Source organism: Callospermophilus lateralis, chromosome 1 (genome assembly GCF_048772815.1).
Source record: "Callospermophilus lateralis isolate mCalLat2 chromosome 1, mCalLat2.hap1, whole genome shotgun sequence".
Taxonomy (NCBI): Eukaryota; Metazoa; Chordata; class Mammalia; order Rodentia; family Sciuridae; genus Callospermophilus; species Callospermophilus lateralis.
This window is the reverse complement of record NC_135305.1, coordinates 65027353-65052521: the sequence shown is the minus strand read 5'-3', so window position 1 is coordinate 65052521 and position 25169 is coordinate 65027353. Positions and strand designations below refer to the sequence as shown.

The following is a 25169-nucleotide window of genomic DNA, read 5'->3' as shown; positions in this document are numbered from 1 at the left end:
TATATATATATATATATATACTTTTATGAAGTAATATTAATACCCTGCAATACTGAGAGTTGTGATAGCTGTTTAACAATTGGATTAGAAGCAAGTTCTTTTCTCTGAGATCAACACTCTGTTGCTGCACATTTCACCTTCAAGTGGGGATGATATTGGCAGTAACTTTCCTAGTTGCGATGATTGAATATTTTCTTACTATCATTCTTATCTTCTTATCTTTTTTCCTTCTCTAACAATATGTCTGTATGAGAAGCTCAGACAGGTGATTTTTGCATAAATAATTAGGTTTAAGGAATTTCAGGAGGCAAATCTCATAAAATTGAAATCTCAAAACTTAGAGTGCCATGTAATGCCATGAGTTTATCTCAGGAAGTGCATTGAATCATCCATTCTTTTACTTTATTTTCCTGTAGGTACCCTTGACTGGCTCAAGGAAACCTGCTTTCCTGCTGTCTCCAGATATTTTCTAGTTTTTTTATTATAATATGTAGAACAGGATTTAGTTTACTTTTCCCTTTACAGTATCTCATTATAGACTTTTAGAGTCAACAGGCCTTGTGAACCTGTGGAAAGTAATGTGCCTTTGATGATAAGTAAACTTACTTAAGAGCCACTATCACAACCCCATCCCCCACTCATCTCTGTCCCCAGCTATGTTTGGAAGTATGCCCTAAATTCATTTTCATTGGATATTTTTTTTGTACCTAGGCTCCTCTATTACTTTTTATTAACTAACTTGATCAAACTAAACACACTTGGACTTATGTTACATGGTCACAGTGAGTCAATAAGTTAACATGAACACATTCTTATATAAATGAGTTTAAAATTCTGAGACTATATTGTTAACTTTGGAGACAACCATGAGTTCAAGCTCCTGATTTGCCTTTTACTGCTACTGTGTGACACTGAACAAAGAATGTGCCCCTTCTATCTTCAATGTTATAGTAATTGGCAGAGCTGGAATTGTTGAAGTAGCTACACTGTTAGACTTATGGTGAGGATTCAGTGAGACAATCTGCATAAACTTCCTAGATCTTGGTTAGTACCTGTTAACTGTTAGGTGCCACTATGGCTAGCATTAAAGTAGGTTTATTTAAAACTACATAATATTGATTGTTAATCAGGTTACTTAAATTGCTATTACTATTTTTTAGTTACTATTGGTCTCATTCCAAAGGGGAAAAAAATCTCAACTGACAACATAATACAATAAGTAATACAATGTCATCTATCCCTTTTGCTTCAATGCTTGTAGCATTGAACAGTTCTCTCTTATTCCATGTGAGCTATATTATAACTTTGCAGATAATCCATCTAGAGAGAATGTCTGAAATGCTGGACTTCTCCAACAAATGCAGAGAGTGAGTCATCTGCCTTTTTGCTGGATGTAGTGTTGTCATTGTTATGAAACACTCAGGCTCATGGGGCTGCATTCATTATACATTCATATTTTTCTTGGAAAGATCAACTTACGATGTTATTTTTTTTCCCTGAATATTAAAAGTCTGCCAATGTCATTCTGTCTGTGGCCACTATTAGAAAAATAGATGTTTCAGCCAAAATAACTATGTGGCTTTAATGTGTATAGTGTTTTTATAATAGTGAAAATACTACAACAGGATTTTTTTTTTTTTTTTTGCCCACATGCATCAATAGCTCTGAAAATTAACTGCCTGCCTCAGAACATTTTTATGTCATTTAACACACACACACACACACACTCACACATGCATGGCTTAAGTAATTTGACATAGTTGCAGATGCTTAGTAACATAAATCATTAACATAAAAGCATAAATATTATAATAAATTTATTTCTTTTAGCATAAATATTATAATAAATTTATTTCTTAAAAGAGGAAATTGGTTTAAATTAATAATAATAAACTAATTAGTAAGCTTAAAAAATATGTTTGCTTAGTGATTTTGATATTGATAGTAGTTCATTACCACCTTGGGAAAAAGGAGACCAAACATGAGAATTGAGTCTTGCCAAATGTAATATTGGCTAAAGAGTTAAGGATCAGCATGAAGTACATGCTATATATGCTCTATTAGTTTTTATTGAATTAATGAGTTAGAATTTAATTCTTATCTTCTATGTACTTACTGGTTGTAATATCATTAAAAATCTCACTTGCATTAATATTTCTCATAACAGGAAGTCATATTCAAACTGGACCCACATAATTTAGAGTCTGGCAGACTGAAATGTCCTTTTGATCCTCAGCAGCCTTTTGCATCAGTAATGACAGGTAAGATTGATGACACATAGTTCTTGCTCTAAAATGATGTTCTGAAAAGATATGCGTAGACATACATGTGTAGAAAAGCCACATTTTCTTATTGAGTTGAAGATAATTTTGGATTAGTCTTCCACCAGCTATTTGGTTCCAGTATTTTAGTACCAAATCTTTTTATACTAAACATTCCAATAAAGTGAGGTTTCAGCAATCCTAATGTCTACACAGCTGCTTTTAAAATGAACTTCTGGTTGAATTTTTTAATGCAAATGACATGCTTGTTCTATAATATTATATTTATATGCCTATTTTTTTATACTGAGTTATGTTCCCATTTGGCTCAGTAGGGATGTTAAATTTAAGAATTCTGCATGTGTGTAAATTAATAAACCAAATGAATCAAGCTATCAAATACAGATATATAATGTTACAACATATTTTTCCCCAAATGTTCTATTAATGGAAATGGGAATTTTTTTTTTTTTTTTTTTTTGCTGCACATTTAATCTTCTCTCACTTTGAATACATCTTAAATATGAGATGGTTATCTTATTCAAAGGAGGCAGCCAGTACTGTGTGGTCTGAAGTATGCTCTATAGAATGTCAGCAGGATCCTAGAATTTCAACCATTACCAGAATACCTTTTGTCTTGGTTTGGTTCATGACTTGGTCTCTTTTTATGTAACTTGTCTATCAAATGTTTGAATAAACTGTCAGACTAAAGCACCGTGACATTTTAATTTTCATTAGTGAAACCAATGATCTTGCTTTGAAGTGAAAGTGCGCATGTTTCTGTGTGTTTTGAAAATTATGTGGCTAACATTTACTCGTCCTCAGAAAGTGAAATAGATGATTTGGGATCTCAACAAAGACACTGTGAAAAGTTTGATAAGAGGATGGGAAACAAACCATTACTTTGAAATATATAATTTTAGATATTTAACTATTTTATCAGAAGACATGGTAGGTTTCAAATTAAAATTTGGTTCTGCATATCTAGTTTTAAAAACTGTCTTCATTGCATCTAAAGTCATACACAGAATCATAAAAAGAGTTCACCAATGCCCACTTGTCCATTGTATTTTATAAAGGGTATTAATCCCACTTGACAGATGAGAATCCCAGATTATCTATTTCACTTTCTGAGGACGAGTAAATGTTAGCCACATAATTTTCAAAACACACAGAAACATGCACAGTTTCACTTCAAAGCAAGATCATTGGTTTCACTATGTTATGTTTTTCTGATTTAAAAAAATTTGCTCTGCAAGAAAATATTTCCATTTAACCTGACATACTTTAGGAAGTACCTTAAGAGGATGAAGTACTACTGTGTCTTTAACAAACTTACACAGCTGAATTTCTCTCACTTGTGTATTGTTTGGTTTCCTTTATAAGCTGCCTACTGTCATTATTTAAGCATAATTTTCCCAAGGCTTATTTAGATAAATTTAGATTACATTTCTGAGGAAAGTTGAATTTCAATGTTAAACTAATGTTTTTATTTTCATACATAGGCATTTAAAAATTTAAATGCTCTGTAGACCAGTTTTACACTTTTTTTTTTTTAACATATAGCCCACAGTAGTTGACTCTAAAAGGCTCTTGAAATGGCAAAGGCTTGGCTCTCAAAGGAGCAACACTTTTTCCTGCCACCCACTCCACCCCTTCCCAGCCCTGCCACTAGCAGTAGGGGGGCCCTGTCACTGACCCAGCACCCCCTCCCCACTCCCCCATCCTCATCTCTCCTTTTTAGTCTCTGATTCTCTTTCCTTGCTCTCTTTCCTTCTTTTTCTCAGCCCCCTCACCTTCCTGTACCCTCCTCTGCACTTACTTCCTTTCTTCCTCCTCCTTCCTGACATTCTTTCTCTTCTCCTCCTCTCTGTCCTCCCCCATCCCCTTTCCCCTCTCTCTTTTCCTTACCCTTTCTCTCTTCTGTGCCTGATAAAACATGGACATTCACTTTATGTAAATAATAGGACAAAGAAATTTGGTATGCTGTAATGCAACATCTTTCTCTTTTCAAGAACTCCTGTTTATCAGAACTATTAGAGACATGATTAGCTACAAGGAATGCAGCATGTTATAATTACAAAGAATGACTTCAGTGCTGAAAGCTCCCTTTCAGCAGAGGTTAGGCAAAGAAAAGTTGTGGTCCTTGAGGTTGTTCGGTTAAGTAAATACTAATTACACAATCCATTCCTCATTATGGCATTTAATTTTTTAATATTTTCTGTGTGTTGTTGCAAAGAAGAATTCCTAACTATAATGTTTTACTGAAATATTTGTGGGGAGAAGGAATAAAGAGTTGGTTCAAAGAGAAGCCAATGCATGTGCAATTATTAATGTGGAAGAATTTAGCCTTTTTAGAGTATCTAGCATTAAATGACGAAAGGTAATTGACTTGTGTCTTCAACTAAGCTTATTTTTCAAAATCTGAAAGTGAAATTTGTGAAACAATATATTCTGATGTGAAGCAATCATTGTCTTTGGTGTCCTGCTGTGAAATTTGTATGTTTTCAATAGTATCTAAGGTCAGTATCTGAAAAGTCCTACATGTGCTTTTCTTTCTCCCAGATGAGTACCTCTATTCTGGAACAGCATCTGATTTCCTTGGCAAAGATACTGCATTCACACGGTCCCTGGGGCCCACTCATGACCACCATTACATCAGAACTGACATTTCAGAGCACTACTGGCTCAATGGTTAGTGATTGTTTTGTCATTGATTTGAGATTGATAAGAAGTTCCTTATTGACCATTCAGTTGTGTTTTGTTATAGTTGATTAAATACAACATTATAAAATACATTTGAAACTAATTCACATCAAACTAGACAAATCTCCAGAAATTTTTGTTATGTATAGTAACAGCTGGTATTTACTGAGTGTGAGCTATGTAGTTTGCACTATCTATGCTTTTATAGATACTTTTAAAATTCATAATAACATGTAAGATATAATATTATTTTATGTTTTTTTTTTAAAGATCAGCAAACTGCAGTTGAGAGGAGTTGACTAATTTGGTCAAGGTCTTATAACTTCTTAGCTACAGAGCCAGGATTCAAGCTGGTAATCTGACTCCCACAGTCTGTGGTTTAATGACTAAGCCATCTATTGACTCTTAGCTCAGTAGAAAGGGGTGAGACTGTAATGCTAACTTCTTTTCTAGAACATATTTTTTATTTGTAATTGATACATAATTCTATCTTTTCTTTTAAATTAACAATGATTTTCATATTTGGGGATATAGTATGAACTTAATACATACATGTATGATGTGTGTATGATGTGTAATTATCAAATCAGGTAGGTAATAGTTCCCTCTCCTTATCATTTCTTAACATTGATAGTTGTAATGACAACTTCTATTGCTAAAATTTATATTTGGCATTACACAGCCCTGTAAAGTTTTAAGAATATTGATATTGACATAGGTTTGTCTGATTACTATTATGTTTAGGGTCATGCCATATTTTGGGTTTAAAAAAGAAAAAAAAATCTAAGAAATGTCTAAGTGAATTTCCTTAATTATTTTAAGAACTAATACAAGAGTCTAAATTTTTTACCCCATTGCCTTACAACAGGCCAAATTTTATCATGATTTTCTAATGTTTTCTAATTACCATATGCCTTTATTACTCAGGACAGAATAATATAAAACTGTTATTTAAGCAGGCAGAATACATTTGCCATTTTCACCATAAATATTGGGCTCTAGTGGAAGAGGCCGAGGTAGAGCATTTCTAGGGGCCATCTCAGTATCTTTCAGCGTGATTTAAGCAGTGACAACATAAACAAAAGAAGAAACACTTTACAAACATTTCTTTAGTCAAAATCTCCAGATATATTTGTTTATGAAAAAATATGATCTCCAAATAAACCACAAAAATAAATAAATAAATAAATAAATAAATAAATAAATAAATAAATAAATAAGAAACGATGCCCAACAGTATATTTTTGTGGAATTTCTTGATTTGAGAGTAACTCCTATATTTCACCCACAGCCAAGTTTAGATATCTCTTTAGATGATAAGATATTCTTATGGCTTTAAGATGTAGAATAAGATAGAATGTTTCAGTTTGGGATTAACAAATATTATGACATTGTTACTCTTTTAAAAAATTATTCTTTGTTGTCCATAAATAAATCTGCAACATATTAAAACAAAAAATGTAGAAAATACATATGCAACTATTATTTACCTGGATGCTGTTGTTATTGCTGTGTAAATAGAATTACAAAGTAGGAAGCCTTTGAATTGTTGGACATTTCCATAATCAACAGCCTTTGAGTCCTTATTGCATACTGAGTGCTATTCTACTCATGGTCCCTGCCCTGATAGACGGGGGAAAGTGGCTGACCTCCCTCGGGTATCATGAATGAACTGCTTATCTTGCAGCACAGCAGACACTGGGAGAAGGGGCTAACAAGTTGTGAATATTATTGTGAAACTAAAGGAGAACCACTGATGGTTTTTGTTTTAATCAAGTAATCAGTTCTTTATTTTTTAAAAGATGAACTGATAGCATGATGTGAAAACTAAAGGAGAAAAGAGTTCATTGAATGACAGTATGAGAATGAAAAAGGGACAGAGACAGAGGCACTGGTTGTGGAGATGTACTTGAGAATACACGGCAAAGCATATTTGAGGGGCACATTTGTGAAAGGAAGAATCTAAAGACAAAAGGTAGAATTCAAGACAAGAAGACAGTAGGAAGTAAAATTCTGAAGGAAGAAGAAAAAGATATATGATAAAAGACTAGGGGCTGGGGATGTGGCTCAAGTGGTAGCGCGCTCACCTTGCATGCGTGCGGCACGGGTTAGATCCTCAGCACCACATACAAACAAAGATGTTGTGTCTGCCAAATACTAAAAAATAAATGTTAAAAAAAATTCTCTCTCTCTCTCTCCCTCTTTCTCACTCTCTCACTCTTTCTTAAAAAAAAAAAAAAAAAAGTCTAACTTTAATGGACCTGAATTTATCATTTTGGATCATTCAAGGCAGACTTAATGTTTAATAACCACAGTGACCGTAGGAATTAGTTTTTCCCAGGATTTCCAGTTTACTTCTATTACTCTTTTACTCTCAAATTATCCCAGCTTAGACAAAAAGGTTATAGTTGTTTGGAACTTAAGTATCTACACTTAAATCCTTAATATTACTTATGTGTGATCTTGATCAGAACTTTCTGAGCTTGAAATCTTTGTCTATTTAAAATGGCATCTATTGATAACTATATCTGTTTAGAATCATAAACATTATATGAAATCATTTAGGGAAGTCTGTTAAAAGGCAAGAGCTGGATTAGTGCCGATATCACCCTCATTGCTATCATTCCTGAATGGGACAGGTCAGATGTGGGACTAATACTCCAAATGTACTCTGGTTCTCTGACATCTCTTTAGCATGTTAAACTAGGGACCACTTTTTCCTTTTCCCTTTATACTTCATCATTCATAACCTAGTAGTTTCAATATTACCTGTGTTCCATTGTTTCCCAAAACTATAATTCCATTCTTGTCCTGTAAATCAGTGCCCTTAAAAACTGTTTGAATGTCTTATATTTTCATTTCAGACTAAAATAAAAATGATTGTTTTATGTGGAAATAAAGATATCAGAGCCTTAGCTTCAATTGTGCCATGAATTAACTTTGTGATTTCTACAAGTTAATAAATGACCCTTCACTTAATGGGATCTAAAGTCTAAAACTTTTTTAAAATCCTGTTTTGCTGCTAACCTGCCCTTCAAAATCAGCTTCCTGATTTTGATCTATCTTATGCTTCATAACTTCATCTTTCCCATTACCTTGGATTTATCTCTGATTCCTTCCTCTCCTTTATCCCTTTATCTAATCTATCACAAAGGCCTCTACTTCCTTCAAATTGTGTATTGACCTTGTTCTTCTATGGTTGCCATCTTCCCATAGGCCTTCATGACCTCATCTCTGGTTTATTGCCCCTATTTTAGTATTTACTAATTGATCTCTCCAACTCTTCTCTTTTCCCTTTCAAATTTATTTCATATAACATCTTATATAAAGTCACTATTGTATACAACTTTTAAAATGCTGTTTTGTTGACTGGCATAATCTTGAGAGAATAATTAGTTGCACTTTACATTAGGAGACATATTAAAAGTTAGTAAATAACCCATATTTAAACAACTAGTATAAGTGAGATTGAAACTGAAATCCGTCTCAGGATCCAATTCTTTCCAGTGTGTGACACAGTCTAGCAACCTAAATTCTATTCTTTTGGTGGCATAACTTCTGCTCACATAGCCTCACCATAGAAAAGGGTCGATGTCTACATGCCATGTTGGGTAATAGCAAACCAAATATGTTGTTCAGGCAGCAAGGACTAGGACAGTTAGAGAAAGTAAGGTGAAGCAAGCAATCTGGGTGAAGCCATGGCAAGTGCAAGCAAAAAGGCAGGCCAGAGTGAGAGAGCCTCATGCTCAGGAGATCAGACAATCACAAATTCCTTGGTTCCTGGAAACTAGGGTAGAGCATGGGGAGAAATTATAGAAATTACATGAGATTCTTATTATGAGGAGAGATCTAATGGGCTATGGCAAAATATTGGCCTGCTCAGAGAAATTTTCTGTCCTCCTCTATGAGAAATTGCCATTTTCCAGATATAGTTAGTCCATGGTTCAAAGACCAAAGTCAGGCATTAGGAGTGTGAGAAGAGAGAATACAGATGAACTGTGCTGTGGTTGAGAATGGATTTTATTATATTGTTTAACTGCGTGTTTTACAACTTGAGATAGAGCATAGGGAAGGGACATCTCCAAGTCTGTCACCATCAAGCCCAGTCTTCCACTGTGATCCTAAACTTCTGCTAAGAGTAACCTGTTGGGTTTGAGTCTAGAAGGTTGACTGCTCTTTTGTGATAATTACAAAAATAAAGATTCTTGCTGTTTAAAACAGGACCTGTTACAGCACACACAGACATTGGATTGGTCTAATGCTATCCTGCCCATTATGGTAAACACTAGCCATATGTGGCTATTTATATTTAAATTAACTAAATTTAAATAAAATTAAAATTTCCTTCTTCATTCATTCTAGCTATCTTCAAGTGCTCAATAGCCACATGGGTTAGGGGTTACGATATTGGATAGCACAAATATGAAAGATTTCCATCAGTGCAGAGATTTCTTTTGGACAGGCTGATTTAAAGTATCCTTACTTATATTATTATGAACACTATCCTACAATCATATAGTACAACACATTTTTTAATATTATTTACTATTTATGTAGCTTATAGATGTGAACCTCGCTATTGGGTTTCATAAGATTGCTGCCAGACTGAAAGAAGTAACAGAGAAATTAACATTTCCAATGTTAATCCTCCTGCCTAAGGCTGCCCAATAACTGGAATCACTGGCATGTGCCTGGCTTTTATTCTCTTATCAGGATCATTTGAAGAGTAGCAGGTTTTTTTGTCTTTATTAAGTCTGAATGGTTCCATATCAATGTCTTTTTGTTGTTGTTTGTTCTATATTGTGTTATTTATTTCTGGTTAAGAAATTTTCTGTTAAATTTTGCTTTCTGTGCTTTCATTTTCAGTTTATACTCCTACTTTTTATTTGCATGTGACAAACTAAAATCTCATTAATGTAATATTATGTTTAGAGTAAGTGAAATGCAAAAGTTGAATTAGTAATTGAGCATTTAACAATTAAAATATAGATTCTATAGAATTATGCTTTCTATTTTTTTATTTTTATTTATTTATTTATTTTTATTTTTTTCAGGTGCCAGTAGTTTTTATTATTCATCAATCATTGAATATTCTTCACAGAAAAAAAAATTTCTATATATTTTCATTAACTCTCTTCCCCAGAGATTTCTTGCTAAAATGTTGAAGTGTTGGAACTCCAAAACTATTTGTGTATATGAAGTCATATGAAAGAAAGGAAAGATTAACCATTTGAAATGATTTAAAAACTACTGCAGACCAAACAAACAAATAATGGATTTCAAAGATATTGAAAAAGAATAATTCTAAAATAATTTTCAAATCAAAAACAATTTTAGTATACATTCATATTCTTCTTGAATTGCTATTGAAAGCATCTTTTCTCCTTAATAATTATTCCTCTTTTTGTCAAAGTGTATCATTCTGTTTAACTGGGAAGAATCATTACATCACTGGTTAATCAGTCCTCTTCAAAATCACCATTTGAAGAAGATGGTATTTTAGGCTATATTAGCCTATATTTTTAGTTTCATTTTGGACATTTTAAAACAAAAAAAAAAGCTTCATAAAAAGAGAAAATGACAATATCATTTTGCAAATATTTTTATATATATATATATATATATATATATATATATATATATATAGAGAGAGAGAGAGAGAGAGAGAGAGAGAGAGTTGTAGTTGAACACAATACTTTTATTTTATTTATTTATTTTTTTGTGATACTGAGGATCGAACCCAGCATCTCACACATGCTAGGTCAGCCCTCTACTCACCGGTAGAGTGGTTCACAACCCCAGCCCCATTTTGCAAACATTTCTAATGATATCATTCAAGGTGCAGTTAGTCTTCTCCCCCTGCAGCTTCCATTTCTAGATCCTGGAATCAATGTCCCATAAGACCAAGGGATGATCTGTACTTATATTTGTGTAATTAAAATAGTTGATTTACTTTCAGAAGATGAAGTTACTATTTTTCTCCCATCAAAACTGTATTTTTACATGTACTTTTTATAAAGATATGTGCTTTTCAGCAACTAGACTTTTGTGGTTTAGAAACAACTTTTCTTCTCTAGTTTTCTTTTTTTTAAAAAAACTGGTTTCTAATCATCCTTGTAATAGAAGCAAATATTTGCTCTCATAAGATATTGTATTCATGGAGTAGTTGAAGTCAACCATGACATTAATTGTGATCTTTATAATTTTCATTGATCAAAACTTTAACAGTGTAGTCATTAGAAAAATAATGGGAGGGATGTTTCTTACAATTTTAGAAAACAGCTTACCAAGTGAATTACTTAGGATATTTAGTGGCTAAACTTTTGCCCAAAGCTTTCTTTAAAAAATTTAAAATAATTATTGAATAATATTTGGTAATGCATAATAAGATGAGAAAAACAAAGAAAGCATTAGTTCTAACCAAAGTTATCTTTCTATCCATAATAAGCTTATATTTACAAACTGTCCTATATCCTTTTTTTTTTTAGATTTTTTTTTGCTGTTTTTATTTATTTTTATTTATTTATTTTTTCCTTTTTTTAATTGGTTGTTCAAAACATTTTAGATATTACGATAGATGAAACTTTTATAAGTACCTTTTAGTCACTAAACCATTTAGGTACTTAAAAATTCCTAAGTATGTGAGTGTGTTCCATATTGTGTTCTGTGCCCTATTTTTACATTAACCAATGGGAGATCAGCTGATCCCTTTACTTAACAGTGGAAGGTCCTGCTCAGAATTTCTTTAGGATTCTCTAATCCTTCTTTTTGGGGGAGGGATACCTGGGATTGAACCCAGGGGCGCTTAACCACTGAGCCAATCCCCAGTCTTTTAAAAATAGGGCCTCACTAACTTGTTTAGGGCCTCACTGAGTTACTGTGGCTGGCTTTGAACTTGCAATCCTCTTGCCTCAGCCTCCAAAGTCACTGGGATTACAGGCATACTCCACCACACCCAGCTCTAATCCAGTTTTAAAACTTTAGAAAAATAAATGCTGATTTCTTCCTTGAGATACTAAACCATACTATGGGCAGTTCTAGATGGAGAGCCAGATAATTTCCTATTTTTCTTTATCAAAACTTAATCCTAGAACATATGAAGAAATAGAATATAAACATAAGTTAGAATGACTACTTAACAGCGTTGAACTTTGCTAGAATTTTAGGATGCAACTAAGGAGTATGACCACTTGGAAAATGAAAACAAACAATGATGCCTATGATGCATATGTTTTTGTTTTCTTTCCTGGAGTAAATGAGAACTTTTGATTTAACTTTTCATTTTTAACATATGGAGGCAGTTTTCATTTGAAGTTTCCTTTGGGGTGTTCTATTGTCTGAAAATTCTCCTCCCACATAAAAGAAGTTTTTAAAAATAATAGGAACAAGATATTATAGCAGAAATAAAGAAATTTAGAAACTCAGTATGTTAAATCATTGGATAGGTGTGCTCATCTGGATGAAAAGAGCTCATGGGGAGAAGTGGAATTGGTGAGTTCTGCAGGCCACATGCCATTTTCACTTGGCAGAGCTTCGTGGTGTCATGCTAGAACTTCATTTGTGAAAACGCATGGTTTCAAACTCCATCCCTATTAGTGCTTACGTTTCAAATGCCAAAGAGAGAAAATGTGCTGTAATAAAGCCCAGGTGCCTCCTGGTATGATTTTAAATTGTTTAATTCAACAACTATGCACTAATTAAATGATACCTATTTTTATCCAAATTTGGCAGCAGGTCAGGAAAGACTATCATAAAACATGAGTGTAAGACAGAACCTCAGTAAAATTGGCAAGAAACTCTCTATTCTTGAAATTAGTATTTATTTTTAACTCATAAGTATGCTTATATTTAGATCACAGAATGGAATCCTATTTGATACCACCTCTTTTTTCCACAATTAGATTTTATCATATAATAAACATTTCCCTCCAAAACAATTTTCATGTAAGACTTTTAAAAGAGCTAACATTTCAATAAAATCAGAAGTGACTGTATAAACATAAAACCATCCATGTTGTATGTTATGTATTAATTAAAAGTTAAAAGAAATAGCACTTGGAAAAATACCTACACTATTTTCCTCCATTGATGTCATAATGAAATTGCTGAAATGTGGAGTGGACTTATATTCTACTTTTAACCATTTCAAATAGCAGCACTACCTAGCAATACTTAGATAGGGGTTTTCATATTGGAAGGAAGTTGTCTTGTACATTATCTGTAAAATGGCAAAAAATTGCCAAATTCCTTATACTTCTTTTAGGTCTTGTACATTCTATTCTATTTTACAACCCCATTTCCTCTGTAGAACTCTGGAAACTAAGTAGAGACCCAGCACCTCATGTAACCACTTCCCCTACCTGAGTGCCTGAGGGAAGCTTTACAAGCCACTTTCTCCCCCACATAGGTATTCCTGTTACCTGGGAATGTCAAATCACAGAGTTCTCATTTCTTTCTGTATAGATGATTGTGTAAATTGTGTGCCACTATTTAAATATTGTACCAGTATATTATTTTTAAAATTTAACTCAATTATTATATAAATCTACTGAGATACTAACATTCCAAGAGGCATCATGCTGCATGGGTAACTTCTACTGAAATTATATTTAAGTTCTGTAAGAAACACTTACTCAGGTTAATATGCATTTTAAGCTCACATATTTGTCAAGATAAGGTAGTTCTATTGTATTTCTTTAATTTCTGGATAATCTGAGTTTTATACTTCTGATCTTAAGAATTTATATTTATTATTCAGCTCCCTACTCCCCCATCTATCCATATATCTGCATTATTTACCACCATTACTGAATCTGCTCATATCTTTTTCCCTATATGCAGAATAGTAGTCTATTAATGACTCAAATTTAGATGTTTTTAAGAATCCCCTACTACAGGGTTTTGTTTATTTTATATTTATATATATTTAAAATATAGCTAGAGGTTTTCAATCAGTTGGGTAACATAGTATTAAGGCATCTGTAAATTCAAAAATTCTATAGATTATGACCAATCCCTGGTCATGTCTGTGGAAGCCCAAAGTCAGTTTTAAAAATGATGGTCAGGTTTTCTCATTAGCTGTATCTTGATCATATGTCACTATTTCCTTAATATAAATTAAAATTTAAAAGTCAGTTCTTATTCATTTTTGTTTTCCTAGCAGTTCTTAAATATAGAAGAAATTAATTTCTTATTTTAATTAATTATTAAAACCCTAATCCCATATTTATAAGAAAAGTTTTGTCCACAAGGAATTTTACTAAGAAATCATATATAAATAAATCAAAAGTGCTAATTTGTGATTAGAAAAGGTTTTTTACTCTGCTCAGAGATCAAAATCAAGCATTTATGATGTAACAATAACTGGAAAGAAAGACTGAGAAGGGGAAACAAAAAACCTTGAGTGGAATTGTTAACAGACTTTGCCCATTTGACATCAATTAGACAAGGAACATTTAAAAAGTCCTATGTGGTTTTCTAAAATTAAATTTTCATGTAATTTCTTAGGTCTATATCAAAATGAGATTATCAGTAGTGTCAAAGTCCATCAGAGCTTTAAATTCTGAAAAGAAGAGGGGAATAATAAAGACTAAAGAGAATAAAGTTCATGTACCTATTTCTCTTCTCTGTTTTCTTCTTAAGCCTTCTCATTCAGGGACTGGATGGGGACACAGGGCTGACCCAGAGAGGTTGGGCTGGTAATGACTCAACTGCCCATCATTTGGACTCCAGCATTAACTTTTGTCCACTGAAGAAAGCTATTGTGAAGCTTTCTTTATTCAACTTTTGACCAATTGCTGTACATTTGCAAGGGAAAGATTTTCAGTGCTTGTGAGATAAAAACACTACAGAAGGCAATGTTGATCTTTTTCACCTCCCATCAATTTATTTTTCTTTAGAAGCTTTTCTTGTCTTTTCTTCTACTTCTACTTCCCAAACACTCAGTGTTCTGTGCTTCCTTCCAGGTCCGGGTACTTCACATTTGCTAAGTAATTAAAGTCCTTTCCTGTGTCTAAATAACCATTCTTTCTGTCTTTGCTTTTAATCAAAAGACTACTTCTGAACTAGTATCAGCCAATTTCAGATCTGTTACCTAGTTAATTCATAATACAAAATCAAAACTTAAAATGCTGAATGCTTTTTTTCAGCAAAGAGTTAGACAAATGGATTTGTCATTGATGTAGTGCAAAGAAGATATATATATATATATATATATATATATATATATATATATATATATATATATATATATTCAAATAGTTTTTCACTTTACATGGACTATGCTCATCTATCCATGTCAATAGGTATGGATTTACTTCATTTTTAATAACTATGTATTATTACCCTGTACAAAAATCAACTCAAAATGTATCAAAGATAGGAATTAGACCAGAAACTATGTAACACTTAGACAAAAACATGGGGTCAACATTCTAACACATAGGTGCAGGCAATGATGTTCTCAATAGAACCCTTAAAGTTCAGGAAATAATGCCAAGAGTTAATAAAAGGGAGGGCATCAAATTAAAAAGCTCCTACACAGCAAAGTGAACAATTAGGAATGTGAAGAGGGAGCCTATAGCATAAGAGAATGTTTTCTAGCTACTGTCTGACAAAGGATTCATGTCCACAATATGTAAAATAACTCAAAAAACTTAAAACCAAAAAATATTAATAAATATGCAAATAAACTAAACAGACATTTCTCAAAAGAAATACAAATGGCCAATGAACATATGAAAAAAATGTTCAAAATTGTTAGCAAGTAAATATTTGCAAATCAAAACTACACTGAGATTTTATATCACTCCAGTTAGAACAGCAAGCATCTAGAATACAAACAATAATAAATGCCAGAGACATTTAGTATAGCTAAAGGAATACTTTATTGTGTTGGTGCAACTGTAAATGAGAAAAAAACATATGGAAATCAATATGAAGGTTCCTCAAAAAACTAGAAATGGAACTACCATATTACCCAGCTATACCTTCCTTGGTATTTATCCTAAACAATTAAAATCAGCATACTATAGCAGTACATGCATACCCATGTTGATAGAATCACAATTCATAAAACAAAATGAGGTATCTGTCAATGGATGAATGGATAAAGAAAATGTTTAGTGTATGTGTGTTTGTGAAGTGTGTGTGTGTATGTGTGTGTGCGTATGTGTGAAGTTTTATTAAGCCATAAAGAAGAATTAAATTATGTTATTTGCAGGAAAATGGATAGAACTTAATAACTTTATGTTTAGTGAAATAAACCAAACTCAGAAAGCCTAGGGTCATGTGTTTTATCTCATATAGGGAAGTTAGAGAGGAAAAGGAAAAGTTGGGGCAGGAGGCAGAATCTAATGAAAATCAAAGGGAAGTCAGTAGAGCACAGGAAAGAAATAGGGGAGGGAGAAGGGGACAGAGGAGAAACACATGGAAATAATATTGGCCAAATTTTATTGTTATTTTGTGTCCATGTACAAATATGTAACAATGAATTCCACTATTATGTACAACTATAGTGCACCAATAAAATATGGAAAAAACATATTATCACAAATATAAGATTAAATTTTCTATTACCCTCTTGATATTGATCATTATAATTTTAATGATAACTATCATCATCACCATCTCAATAATAAATCACATTTATTGAATGGGTATGTCGACGGGAACTACCCAATGCTAAGGGCTTTATGTATATTAATTCACTTGGTTATCATGTCATTTATCCCAGTAGGTAGATGACATTGAGAGCCTCATATTGCATATGAGGAAATTGAGACATAAAGAGAAAATAATTGGGGGCTAGGGTTGGAACTCAGTGGTAGAGACAGCACTTGCCTAGCATGTGGTGAGATGCTGGGTTCATTCCTCAGCCTTGCATATAAATAAATAAAAATAAATGTTCACAAACAACTAAAATTTTTTTTAAAGGAGAAGATAATTGATTTGTCTAAGGCTATCTTTACAATAAGTGATAGAAACAAGAACAAAGAATAGCTTCCAGAGCCTGTACTGGAGAGGACCCAAGCAGTATTAGTTGTTTTCATTTTTTTCCCCTTGGACAATTTCACAAAAATGTAGCAAAATACACTTTATGTGCCAACATTTAAGATATATATATATATATATATATATATATATATATATATATGTATTTTTTTCCCTAAGTTTTTTATAAAATCTGGTGTGGTTTAAAGGTGGCAAATCCAGCATATAGAAGGAAAATATAAAATCATAGAATCTCTAGATTTGACAGTGCTTTAGGTAGAATCATCCACATGACATTTCAGTCAACCATGGGTCATATATCCATATACAACAGTGGTCCCATAAGATTATACTACCTATTGACATCATGGCCATCTTGATTCATACAATTATATTCTATGATGTTTGCCTAATAATGACGAAACCAGTTACCAATGCATTTCTCAGAACTATCCCTGTCATTAAGTGAACTGTGACTGAGATTTAGTAGAATTTCAGCGATTGTGTCAACTGGTCATGTTCTCACCTGCTCTCTGAAATTCCTAGAGTACTTGTTTAGTACCTTTTCATGCTATCACATGTTTTTACATTATGTCATGTTTGTCTACCTGTCTTATTTCCCACATTTGACTTGTGGTACATGTTTTTAATCTTGCAGCTAATTGTTTTATATACCAAAAACACTGATACTATTATGGCTGGATTGCTTCAGTATTTTAATTTTTAGCTTTTCTTTTTCAAACAGGAGCAAAATTTATTGGAACTTTCCCCATACCAGACACCTACAATCCAGATGATGATAAAATATATTTCTTCTTTCGTGAGTCATCACAAGAAAGCAGTACTTCTGATAAGACCATTCTTTCTCGAGTTGGAAGAGTTTGTAAGGCAAGATATATGCATTTGTTTTACTTAAGGCATATGTGCATATGTATAAAAAACCATGTAATGTTGAAATGAAACTTAATGCCCATTATTCATAACTCATAGGATAGATTTATACTGTTACATGTATGTGATTTTTGAGACCCAAAAGTTAAAAAGAAAAAGGATTTAGATTTTTTTTCAAATATTACAGTTGAATTTTCAGTGCTGAAATGTCACCCTGATGTGAATTACACCTCTTTGGCAGTTCAGTACTTTTATTGAAGGGCTGTTCAGTTATTGCAATTTGCAGTAAGAATGCTGCATTATCCAGACCCTTGAAAGTTAATATGTTATCAAACAATGTTAACTAATCTTATATTAAAATTAAAAGTAACAACATAATCACTAAAGTGACTCAGACACTAAGAATCATATTCTATATTTTTTTCAAAATACACATTGCATATGTAAAATGATGTATTTTATGTGAATTGATTATATTTAAAATGTCCTTATATTTTTACTATGATAAATATTTTAAGTCAAGTTCTAAGAGAAAATGTAGTAAAGAAGAAAAAAAAACCCAAAATGAAAGACATTTATTTTGAAAATAAGTTAGAAAATTAAAATTGTCATTAGACTTAAATAGTGTCATTTTATGTAAATTATAGGTAAACCCAGAAATTCTGTGAGACCCTACCATTTTGTGCCATCAAGGCTCTCATTTAATAGCACACAAGCCTTAGAGAATAATTACATTTTTGTTTTCAGTAACCTTTTCCCTTGGATTTGCATCTAATAAGAAGTAGCATCTCTTAAATAGACATCTTCAGCATAAACTTGATTATTAAGGGCAAGAACTGTAATATTAATAAATACTTTCAGTGGGAAACTTTCTTTGGTCTTATGCAAACTTTTCATTTTCTTCCATTTGAGCCTATCACTTTTTGTTCAGGTTCTGAATACTTCCAGAGTTAGAAATACAAACTATCACTGAACGTAAAACTGTTCATGAAAACTCAGCTTTTGAATGAGGCCAACATGTGAGCCCAGATCATTCTTTGCCTAGAATCCTAGCCAATCATGCAGTCTCCCACTGATCCCCTTAACCTCCAGGGGACAGACTCTTGAAAAAGCATCCTCATTCTTTCAGAGTCTGAGCTCACAATGATTTCTCTTGAAGCCTCGTGCCTAGGGATGAATGGCTGTTGTTCTGTAGACTTAGTGTGTTAGTGTACTGAAGCATGCCTTCTAACAACAGTATGCTGACCCTGAATAACTATGATGTTGGTTGACATTGTCTGCATAAGAGGTATTTCAAGTCACTTTCTAATGAACATATATAAGAAGTTAGTGTGTTTGGGAGCCATTGCAACTCTTAGTTCTTGATAGGTCTAATCATTTAATATAAATTCATTTATAACAAAGTAATATTTTTATCCTAATATAAACATAGTGAGTGTTGACCTTAAAGATGAAGAAATAACTTAAACTTCAGTAGTTTCATTTGCAAATTTCCACATTAGAAGTTTAACCTAGACTCTCATCAACATAAGCATGGAATATTTTATTTAAATTATGAACAAATTTATACTGAACTGGAAAGGCACAGAAGATTGTAAATGAGTCTTTCTAACTCAAAAACCTCAGAGACCACACAGCAAGACTTTGTCATGCTATTGTCCTTAGTTAAAAGCTAACAAATTGTGAGATCAAATAAGGATGTGTGATGGATGAATTTACTTTAAGAAAAACAAAAGAGGTTCTTCACTCATTAGTTTATCTCTTCACTTAATCCTTCTTTTAAGTGAGTATCTTCAAAATTTCTCACTGACTGAATGATCCATTGGTCAAATGTTTATATTTGATTCTAAATGCTTTGTATAAAATTTCTTAATTATAGCAATCTTAGACATGTTTCTAAATTTTACTTAAGATTTCAGGATAAAATTGTGACAAAAATTGGTAACATCTAGGTGGAAATTCTCTAAGAACATTAAGAATGACTTAAAATCTTTAAAAATATGATTATATGCCTTACAAAGCAATGACAAGTTTAGTAATGATTTTTAAAAACTCAGCATCACTGTTGGTATTATATAATAGTTTCATGTAAAAAGGCTTTAATGAAATTATTTTCTCTTTCCATTTTTTTCTTTTTCTTAACCCTCCAAATGACATTATAACATCATAACATTGGTTTTCCACATTTGATAAATAACATGATGCATATCTATATTATGAAACAAAATTTGATAACTATAAGAAAAGGTTTAAGAATGAAGAGAAAACTGTGTGTGATTTACTGAGTTTACCGAGATTTTTCAGTAACACACAAGTACTTTGTACTGTTCCACCAGCATTTTCCCACAGTATATATCTGAAAATATTCAGGTTTTATTTTTCCTGTTCCAGTTGCTTGGTTTCATTTTTAACTAAATACTTTGGCACAGTCAAAACTGCTGACAATTTAAGAGTTCTCTGCCTCTTCAGCTTCTTTCTTTCTTTCTTTCTGTCTGTCTGTCTATCTATCTATCTATCTAGCTATCTTGATTTGTAAAAGATGTTTTTTTGAGCTGCCCAACATATTACTATTGGGACAAATAGGATATAGTGATTGGTGAAGTGGTCTTGGTGATAGGCAAAGATCACACAAAAAATGACTAGAAAATTGTTTAGAGAAGAAGAGTAAATCTTTTTAATTTTGTAACCCATTAATTCATCTTATTTTGTTTATTTCAACTATAGCAACAAAATTAAAATATTGTGTAAAATGTACTGCACGAGACAACTTGTATAACTAAGCCACTGCCCCTTTTCTTTAAAAATTCATAGTATAGTGAGAATAATAGACATATTAACAGATAACCAAAATATAATGTATTAAAAGTAAGAGCTAAGAATTTTTAAGCATTCAGTGAACCCCAAAATATTGTATAAAAGAAGTGGTGTTTAAATCAAGTCCTACGGGGGAGCAGGATTGCACAAAGGAAGAAAGGGAAGGCATTTCAGATAGTACTGTAAGAGGGTTTATTTTTTTCATGGAACACTGAAATCTTATAACTGTGATTCAAAGGGAATGTACCGGAACAATGTCTTTTGAGATTGGAGTGGCAAATAGGGTAATAATCTTATTTCTGTGTTAGCAGGTGCAAATTCTATTCTGTTGCGTATGAAGAGTTACAAGATGCTTGAGGCAGAAAATTAGCAAGATAGGTAGATATATTTAGCAAAAAATTTAAAAATGTATTAGAAATATTTACAAGTAGAAGGCCTATTAAGTCCAAAGACAATAGGAAAAAAAGAGGTAAAGTTAAGTTGTGGAGATTTTTCAAATAGAAACTTTTTGCAGCTTTCTAAAAGCTCCTAAATTATCATTCATTTATTAAGCATTTTGTATAGACTAATGCTGTCCAATGGAACTTTCCATGATGATGGTAATGTTCTCTATCTGCATTATCCAATACAGTAGCCATGTGATGGTTATTCTTGAAATATTATTAGCATGACAGAGGAACTAAATTTTTAATGCATTTTAATTCTCCCTTGCTCCTATCTCAGAAAGGATACTCACCTTGTAGACAAGTACTTCTATATTCTTGAAAATTGTTGTTTCTAGAAGATAAGGTATGGATCACAAAAATGTGCAAAGGGACACATTCTGATACAAGATAGGAAATACCAAAAAGAGTTTAGGGGCATAGATTTTATATGTGGGCATGTTGAATTTGATATGGCTCTAGAAAATGCTGATACATTAACTACATGAAAATATGAACCTGAGTCTCAATAGTATCTGAATTCATGAATTTGGAAGTCATCAGTATGTTGAAGTCAAGGAACTGTCTAAAATTGCTCTGAAAGATTTGTGGCATAAGATTAAAGGCCAGGACAGAATCCTGAGGGAAAATGACATTTAAGAAAGCATAGGAAAGTATCTGCAAAGGCAATTAAGAAGAAATTATTTAACGGCTAAGCAGAGAACTGGAAGGGAGTGTCCTCCCGTCTGAAGGATAAGAAATTCTTTCAATCAGAAAGCAGATGTCAGGGATGTCATACCCCAAAAGTAGTCAGCCAGGTATTAGGTTTGATAGTAAGGCTATCATCAATGACCTTTGCCCAAATGATATTCAACTTGAAATCAGATGTAGATTTACATCTTGCTCTACTTCTAATTACCTTAAACTAGGAAATGACTCTTCCATGACTATTTTTACAAGTAAATGTGAGGCTTCCATGAGAGCATATAGATTTGGGTGTGGTAGATACTCAAGAAGGTCTTGAAAACAGGAGGGACTTAGATTTGTGTTTTTGAACATAATTCAATTATAAGACATTTATACACATAAAAAATTATAAACATCTGGTCATACTACAGTGAGTTTAATGCCACAAAGCAAAAACATGGACATGCACGCACACATGCACACATCATAATACAACCTTTTGAAGCTGGGTAAATTTAACAAACTTAACAGTGATTACACATGGGAAGAAGGTGGTAGTGGTGGTAGTGGTTTTTGTGTGTGTATTAACAGGGTAGGGGTAGGCTAGTTGCCAAATATTATTGAGAAAAACATTTTATTAATTTTAGTGGTTGAATTTACTCTTAATATGTGTACCTCATTTTTAGGAATATTTATACTTTGAGGATGGATTTTATTTCTAAATAATGTCAAAATCATTTGGAACCATATCCGATGAAAAATTTTGAATTATTTGAACAATGTGAATTTTAGTGAAGAGGTATGGATGGGGACAGACATTGTAAACTAAATAAATTGATTTAGAAGATAATTTCACAAGGCAATATTGATCATTGACAGTCTGAGAATAAGTACTTTAATCTATGCCTCTCCAAACCCAGCATGTGTGTCATTGTACATGGTAGAGAATTATTTTTTGGTAGGGTCACACTTTCTAGTCAAACTACTTGATACTCTTTTCATATTTAAAATAAGGTACTTAGCCTTAAGTCCTTGTCAACCTCTATAATTCTCCCATGCTTTTAAACAATCAGTACCTTGAAGCACTTAAACCAGGGAAAACTCCTCTTATAGGTGGTAAATCACCCAGATCTTCCTGGTGAGATATTAAATGCTGACTGAATGAACAGGAACAGCAGCATTAAATAAACGCTAAGAAGATTTGTGTCTATTTAGTTTGCAAGTTATTACTCTCAGATACCACTGTTTATGTCTGTGTGATGTTTATTACTGTGTGTGTATGTGTGTATGTGTGTGTGTGTTCCTATAAACTAGAGTGTGGAAATGCCAGTCCCTTTTGCAAGGCTAGCTTGTGACTTTTCACCTCAGGGCTGTTTTGCATTACTTTTGGATTCTATTCATTTTTGGAAGTGTTGTCCATTTGCTTACTTATGCTAGCCCACTCCGGATTCCAGCTGTAGGATATGCCAATTCTCTTTTTCTGTTTTGCAGTATTTCCTTTTGTTCATGCCAGGAATTCAATTTGGATGGCCCTTTCACATAACTTGCCTGGGGGTCTCATTAATAGCCTTTTGCTTCGATTCCACTTGCATTGTCTACTTGATATATGATCCTATTTGGACAATTACTGTCTTTGAAGATCTGTGTTTTTAGGCCGATGACACTTTCCGTATTTATTGATCTCTACTGAGCTGTGGTTTTTGTGTGTCACTTACAACCTAAATGAGAGATTTAGTGCCCATGAGTTACAGATGTGCTTTTGCTTCACTTCCATCTGTTTTCCTGTCTGAGAAATTCTTAGGAAGGGAATTATTCTGTTTGTTGTAGCTTTCTTTTCTTTTTCTCCCTTAATTCATGAACTCTGATCCTACCTGGAATAGACTGCTAAACATTCCTAGATTTACCTAATTTAATATGTTCAATTTTAGGAACCAAGTTCTTTAGCATAGTGTATTATCCAAATCCTGCATTTCTAATAATCTTTATGAGTTTTAAAAGTAGTTAGAAAAACATGTTCTTCATTTCTGTTTGCTTTGTCATTCTCTAATGGCAAATCACAAACAGTTGTCTCTGAATACTGAGTGTTTAAGAAAAATTTTTTCCTTCAAAGTCTCTGTAGAATTTATCCCTTAAAAACTACTATGTCCAATGCCTGCCATAATTTATTTGCTGTTTTCTTCTCCTCTCCCCTTTGTCTTAGATGTTTTTTTATGTTTTTGTTTCCTCTACTGCTAAGGTATCTCAAGATTATTAGTAGGTGAAGTAAGAGAGACTCTGGTTTCTTGGCGGTTGAGCTGTCTGGAATTTATTTTGGATTCCTTTTCCTATTAGAAAAAACACTAAAACATTTGACAACAGTGAAGAGTAAGCAATAATTAGATTTTATGCCAGAGAAGAGAAGAAAGATGCCTATAAGTTTCTCGTTTTTTGCAAAAAGAAATGCCTACTATAACTTCAACAGCTCAAGAAAATAATAATGAGATACTTATTTTTACACATCACATGTTCCTATATAGTATAGATTTTTTTCTACAACTTAACTGAGTTGATCACGAGGTGTGATATTTTGTGAAGTTAACTCAAGTCATTCTTCTTAATACTATTATTATAATTTTATCATAGTATTATTATAATTTTATCATTATTTTCATTTTATATTTTATTTCTAGTAGCCAGAATTTTTGTTCATCCCAGTGAACAAAGTTACATGAAATATAGAATTTAAGCATATTGTAAATGAAGACTCATGGTCTGAAAAGGAAAGTTTTGTATTGATTGCTGTGCATAACTTCAGTATCTTTCATTACTTTTAACATATGAAAATATTTTCATTTACACTCTTCTTTATAGTATAATAATGTATTTTAATACACATGGCATACTATCCAAGAAACTCTGGAGGCCTATTCCAAGTGCACATTTTGTTTCTTGCATATCATGATCATAGTATCAAGCTTCTGAATTGGCTACCCCAAGTTTGAATTGAATTATCCTACCATTATTATTTACTTATGGACCAGCAAACTTAAATTTAACCAATATTAAATTTTCTTTCCTTTTTTTTTCCACTTCCAAAGTCTTATTATTGTTTACCTTATAGGAATAGATGTGTAACAGATTAAAGCCTTATCAAAAAAATGTGCTCACAAAGCCTACTGTTTTCATCTATCATAACTGGTTGCCACTTTGCCTGCCTCTTCCTTCTTATGGGGTTTTCTCAACTCTGTGGACTAGTAATCACAGATAAAGACCGTTTTACTGACTACATAGATCTTTAAAGAGAGAGAGACTGACTCTGTCAAGAGACAAGAAAACACCATTTAAATACAATAATATTAGTCAGCAATTCCTACTTCAGTTGCCCAGAGCTTCACACTCCTCCTCCCCTCAACCCTCA

At 32.6% G+C, this 25169-nt stretch overlaps 1 protein-coding gene across 1 annotated transcript in view; it reads left to right on the top strand.

Annotated features, from left to right (window-relative positions):
* The window catches only part of Sema3d (semaphorin 3D), a 155915-nt gene that overhangs the window by 85941 nt on the left and 44805 nt on the right, over positions 1 to 25169 (top strand). Inside the window, exons 6-8 of the mRNA XM_076862571.2 lie at positions 2168 to 2261; positions 4827 to 4955; positions 17704 to 17846. Of these exons, the coding sequence (XP_076718686.2) occupies positions 2168 to 2261; positions 4827 to 4955; positions 17704 to 17846 (366 nt within the window). The remainder of the gene's footprint in view (positions 1 to 2167; positions 2262 to 4826; positions 4956 to 17703; positions 17847 to 25169) is intronic.